This window comes from Cyprinodon variegatus, unplaced genomic scaffold (assembly GCF_000732505.1).
Source record: "Cyprinodon variegatus isolate N-32 unplaced genomic scaffold, C_variegatus-1.0 Scaffold125, whole genome shotgun sequence".
Taxonomy (NCBI): domain Eukaryota; kingdom Metazoa; phylum Chordata; class Actinopteri; order Cyprinodontiformes; family Cyprinodontidae; genus Cyprinodon; species Cyprinodon variegatus.
The window spans coordinates 251,933-257,965 of NW_015150578.1; the positions used below are offsets into that span (position 1 = coordinate 251,933).

Genomic DNA, 6,033 nt, shown 5'->3' on the forward strand with positions numbered 1-6,033 from the left:
GCCGATTTAGACAGCTTATGCCAGACATCCCAGAATCTCCTAAAATACTGGCATACGCTGAATTTTTATGTATTTTTTCAATTTTGAGCATATACATAAAGTATCCATAATGATTCCAGAACTTATGTCCAATGACAGCCTAACTTATGCATAATGCACGGCATAGTAATGCTCATGAAATGATGCAAGCATCATTTTGCAAGCCGGTCTGCATAAAAAGATGTCTTTGATTGTGGTATTAACCTAGCTGCTGTTTACCGCCCGCCCAAAATCACCCTATGATGGGGATGAAGTCTGGAGGAATACTGATGGTTTCCTCCTGTAAACCCATTTTATACCAAAGCACTGCCAGTACGCTATTATACAGTAGCTGTAAGTTAGCAACACATTCAGCAGTTGTCTGGAACATATCAAATACGTTATATGTTGGAGATAAGTTCTTGATAAGTTACGCTTCAGTTATGAAAGCTTTACTAATATGTTATGGATAAGGTAGACACCACGACTTATGAGTAACTTACACTTGACATAAGTCAACGATCAAATATCTCACCTGTAACTTAGGGCCCACGTATGGCATACGCTGTCATATGTCTCAACGTACTTGCCGTATGTCGGCGTGCTCCAGCATACCCACACTTATCCAACAGGCACACGCTGATCTAAATCGTCAAGGTGTGACAAGGGCCCTTACCTACTGAATCTTTTCTTATGTTGTCACAACATATCTATAGAGTATTTTATTAGTTTTGAATGCGATCAGACAATAATAGGTAGTGCATAATTATTAATTAGGATTAAATAATTGAATATTTTCTATATTTTTCTCTAACGGGTGACATGTTGTTGAGAAAATATCTGATAAAAGCCTTTTAGATTGGTACACAGCTGAATGAATTCAGTTTGGTTTTATACCTGAACACATGGAGATTATTTACAAGTGGAGCTAATTGAGAAATAAACATTCCTGTAAAGATGACATAACAAAAAAAACAGATGACTCCTCCCTATAACCAAATTGAGCAGAGCTAGCCCTAAGCAGAGCTCACCTTAAAAAGAAGACATTGATCTGAAATCATCACAGATATCGAGGAAAAATCAGCTGATGACCATCCAGTGAGCCTAAATACAGCCTTTGAGCCGATTGTTGATGATCGGTTATGTTTCCTACAGCTATGCATGCTGCATTCAGGATCAGCTGTTTAAAGTAGGTTGTGGAAAAGGCCAAAACAACTTCAGAATGATTCAAGTATCTTTTATTACTGAATATTTGCACCTTATATATAAAAAAGCAACATCATATTTTAAATAAATTATTTCTAAACTGTAACCATCTGCTATTGGACATATTCTTTATAAATAAGAGCCTGAATGCTTTGAAGAATATTTGGGTTTATTTCCCTTTGGTAGGTCAGATGAATCTTATTATTTTTAGCCTTTGCAGAATAACAACCGGAGGCAGTCATAATGCACCGACTGCTGTTTATTTACAATAGAAAACTCCACATTAAAGGCATTGGAACTTGTAGTTACTACCTAACAAAATGAGAAATCTCTAGGAATATATATATATTTCTGCCAGAAACTTTACCTATTTCGGTTTTACAGTGAATCCTCACTAAAGAAACTATAAACTGTCCCTTTAAAGGTAACCTATAAGTGATCAGTTTTAAAGCATGCATTGGGGTTTTTACAGTGTTTCTTTTGTGAGCTTTTGAAAACAATTATAATCTTTGCTTTATAGTGTTAAATTGACCTAGAAAATGGAGTATAATAATGTTCAGGAGATCTTGGATAAAAAAAAAAAGATCTAATCTGGGCTTCTCTATTTTTCCATCAGTCTGTGTCTTTGTCAGAGCTGCCGGCAGTCGTGGTCTTCAAGGATGGATCTCATTTTACTTACGATGGTGGGTATCTTGTTGCTCTGCTCTTTGTGTAACACGTTCTCTCTTGTCTTTTGCTTTTCTTTCCTGCTGTTGTTCTATCATTTTCCTCACCGCAATGACTTATGGTGTGCCCGGCTCATCATAAACCAGCCCGGGCTCTGCCCTCTATTATAGCCATGTGGTCAGGCCATGGATGTCGCTGTGGTTTGTCTCTGGGCGGACGTGCATAGCAGGCCTCGGTGCTTGGCCTGTTCTGAGTGGGCGTTGGAGACCACAGTTTCAGAAAAAGAAAGCCGTATAGAGCTTGTTCTCTCTGTACAGTTAAACAAAGCTGAGAACTGAACTTTCACTGTAGCAACAACAGAGTCTGAACTGAATGCTTAGATGCCTCTCAGACAGGCTTCCTATGAAGTCTGTCCATCCATCCATCCATCCATCCATCCATCCATCCATCCATCCATCCATCCATCCATCCATCCATCCATCCATCCATCCATCCATCCAGATTAATCAGTGATATGCAGTGGATAAAGGAATGAAAAGCTGCCTCTTTATTAAAGGGATTGAAGACCTTTCTCTGCTCCAGGGGCTTTTTTCCCCCCATCGTCTTTCAGTGAACCAGACATGAAACGGGTTTCTCGGCGTGTCCCGTTTCTCGGCTTAGCCTACAGGGAATCTCAGCATGCAGCTGCTGTTTAACCCGAAGGTCGTTCTGTGTTTGAAGGAATTGGTGTCAGGCTACAATCTTTGAATGGCTTTTCACTTTGGATAACACTGGAGTCGAAACTGATTTAAAAAAAAATTTAACATACTTACTTGAAATAGTTGCTGAGTCATGTTGAGCAGGTTGAGGCTATAGGGGAAAATAAACTTCTGGAAAGTTTACGAACATTAGAGCATGAAATGGAAACGCTACAGGATTGATATTTAGGTTGGTCTTCTGGAAAGATCTAACAGGTAGGGATGAAAACTATAGGCTGTGTTTCTCTACGTGGCTGATAAGAGAAATCAGCAATGACATCCAGCTTTCACACATTTATTTGTTTTATGAAACATCCTTACATATCATAGTGCAACACATTCCAGAGTCAGTTTTTATATAAGAACCTATACATTATAAACAATTTTAATAGCTTTTCTAATTTCTAAATCAATACAATCAGTCAGAGAAAAACTTTGACATATTTAACATTCAGGCACATTCCATACTTTAAGCATATTAACTGATTATATGGAGATATATAATGAAGACACCACTGACAGGAGTTAAAAGGTTGTTTTCACAAACTCTGACAGTAATCCAACATTTTAAAGTGTGTTTAGGGGACAGCTAAGTGTATGTGAAAGACTAAACTTGAAATAGTCCCTGCAGATTGTGTTCACTTGCAGTCTACCTCGATACTCTCGGTTTGTTATTTTATGGTTTCATTTTTCAAAGCCTGACTTCTGGCAAACTATTTACCAAATCTCATGGTTTACTTTTAAAAACTCCACAAATTTAAAGCTTAAAATTGAAATCTAATCTGAAAAGCATTTTAAAAAAACATGCCTGGATCTCTAAAGGAGCAGGAATTCTCCAAAAAAAGGATGAAAATGCATCATGTTTTAAAATATATTTTGGTTTAAAAATCTGCCTTTCAAGCTCGACACATTCATATGAACCTTTGTTTAATTTTTTATAGATTTGCTTACTATACTTATGATATAGTTGGAATATATACCCCCCCCCCTCCGGAAAATTGGATGCTCAAATGTATAAAATGTAAACTTTAAACACAACACATTAAATCAATACAGCACAAATTAGAGTAATATTTCCAGGTTTTTAACATCACTATGTTTTTACATAGCTTTACTCTGTATAGCCAATAATTTCCATATGAATGCAACTCTGAGTAAATCATTATTGGTATCATTAATAGCTTCAATGATTGGCAGAAATGTTTCTTTTGATGTTGAAATAAAGAAAGAACCTATTTCAACATCCTAAAAAAGTCTGCTCTCAAACATTTGCTATAAAAAATATTTTATTTAAATCATTTAAGATTTAGTTTGGGGCTGCAACAAACTATTATTTTTCTAATCGTTTAATCTTTGCTAATTTCTTTCGATTCATCGAATTAATAATCTGATAGTAAAAGGTTACTTAAAATAAGAGTTTTTACAGAATTAAACCTGGTAAACCATAGAAACTTGAGTTCTGGATAGGGCATTTTGACATATAAAGATTTTTTTTGTCTTAAATGAAAAATATTTGTATATTTTTTTAAATACAATTTTAGTATAATTACTCTTCTAAATGGATTGCTCTGTCAGCTAAATGCATGTTTTAGAGGAATTTCCATGATCGTGTGTTAATACTAAGCTATGCATCATTTATGTTAACTTAATGAGATAAAAAAATGAAAAGTCATAATGAGAGACCCCCTTAAGATGAAAGGATAGAAAGAATTGCATTTTCAGTTGGAAATACCATTGTGTTGGCTCTTGTGCATCTTAAGCAATTTCTTTAACTATAGAAATAAATAAAAAATGGATAGATGTGTATAACACTGGCCGATTTTCCAAGCTGAAGGTATCAACAAGTCCTAAACTAAATGATTGTTCTAAAATGTTGTTAGGATCTCCTCAGATTAAGCGTCTCTTCGCAGCAGTGTTAGTTTACCGTATTGTTTCATGACGCGTTGTACATCAACACCACATTTAACCTGAGCTGGGAGCTGGAAACGGAAATGCAGGGCATCTAGGCACAGCTCCAAAACGAACGGCCCCCAGTAGTGGCTGTTGGGAAGGTTGGGTACACGGCGCACGACTTGCAGCAGAAAATCCATCTGCGTCGGCGTATTGTAGCTCGCACCCATTTGCTCCACCTGGCCGTTAGAGAACATGGCCTTGGTGCTCCAGAACTGCAGCAGCAGAGGCTCGCCGCAGTAGACGTGGACAACAAAAACTCCACACTCAGCAGAGTCCTCCAGGACGCTGATGGAGAGGATGCAAGAGCATGGCATCGCCATGGATACGGCACATCAAACCTGTGAAAGATGGAGCAGCCACACGAGACAACAAAATGACTTTAAGAAAGAAAATCATCCTTATTAAAAATCAACTTCAGGTTGTTAAGCAACCAGACCCACTCAGTGTCAGCAGAGAGAAATTCCTCTTTAAGCAATTTAGTTTCTGCAGATCACCAGCATCTGTTTCTGCCTGCTGTACTTAATCCCTCAGACTTGTTTCCTCTGACTTGAGGCTGCATAAGTGAACCAATGATCCTAAATTACCTGAGGTGTTGTTTTTTTTTTTGCATCCCTCACTTTGCATCATGTTCCGTCAGAAAGCGTCTTATCAAATGTTAGTCGGCTGAACTTCCGTGACACATTTGCATAGCAGCCCAGGTACAGTTCAGGCGATGGCATTTTCAGAATGTGGCCGCAAAAAACCCCAATATGATAATTTTAATGGAATGTTTTGTGATTTTATCTAAGAAACATACAGAAGGTGGTTTCTGAATGTAAAGTGGATAAAAAATATGATAGCTTTTAAAAGTTAAAGTCTGAAGGTTATGTCAAATCTGACTTGCTGAGTATCTTTGTAAAGAATTGACTAAAAATGGTTGGTCTGTTTAAAAAGGTCAGGATTTGACAATATAAAAGAGAAAAGGTTAGAGTTGGTGTTTTAAAACATGCAGAAATGTAAAGGGTATGGAATGTTGTATAAACTGGTGTTTAGGGTCGTCACAATATTAATCTTTCAAACTTGATTTGACTGTGATATCCAGGAAAGTATTGGCCACCAGATATTATTTTCCATACTTGGGTCACAATACGGTATTATCAGGATATTGCAAATAACTATATAATGCAATGTTTTTCCCAGCTATCTAAATTAAATGCATAAATATAAAAGCAAGTGCTGAATACGTTCAGCAAAAGATATTGATCGTTTAGTTTTTTTTTTATCCATCATGTTTGAGGTTTGAGTCAGCCCATGTCTTCCACTGTGACTGCCTCAACTACAGATATGACGCTCCGCTGCACAGCAAAAGGGGTCCACAGCCTCATCTACCAGAGTGGTGGTGCGAAGGTAGCCCATTTTTGGGTAAAAAAAAAAAAAGAAATATATATATATATATATATATATATATATATAT

General features: G+C 36.9%; 1 protein-coding gene across 1 annotated transcript in view; it reads left to right on the top strand.

Moving 5' to 3' along the window:
- The window catches only part of tmx3 (thioredoxin-related transmembrane protein 3), a 62,419-nt gene that overhangs the window by 14,345 nt on the left and 42,041 nt on the right, over positions 1 to 6,033 (top strand). The window contains exon 9 of the mRNA XM_015375774.1: positions 1,841 to 1,907. Coding sequence (XP_015231260.1) covers positions 1,841 to 1,907 — 67 coding nt within the window. The remainder of the gene's footprint in view (positions 1 to 1,840; positions 1,908 to 6,033) is intronic.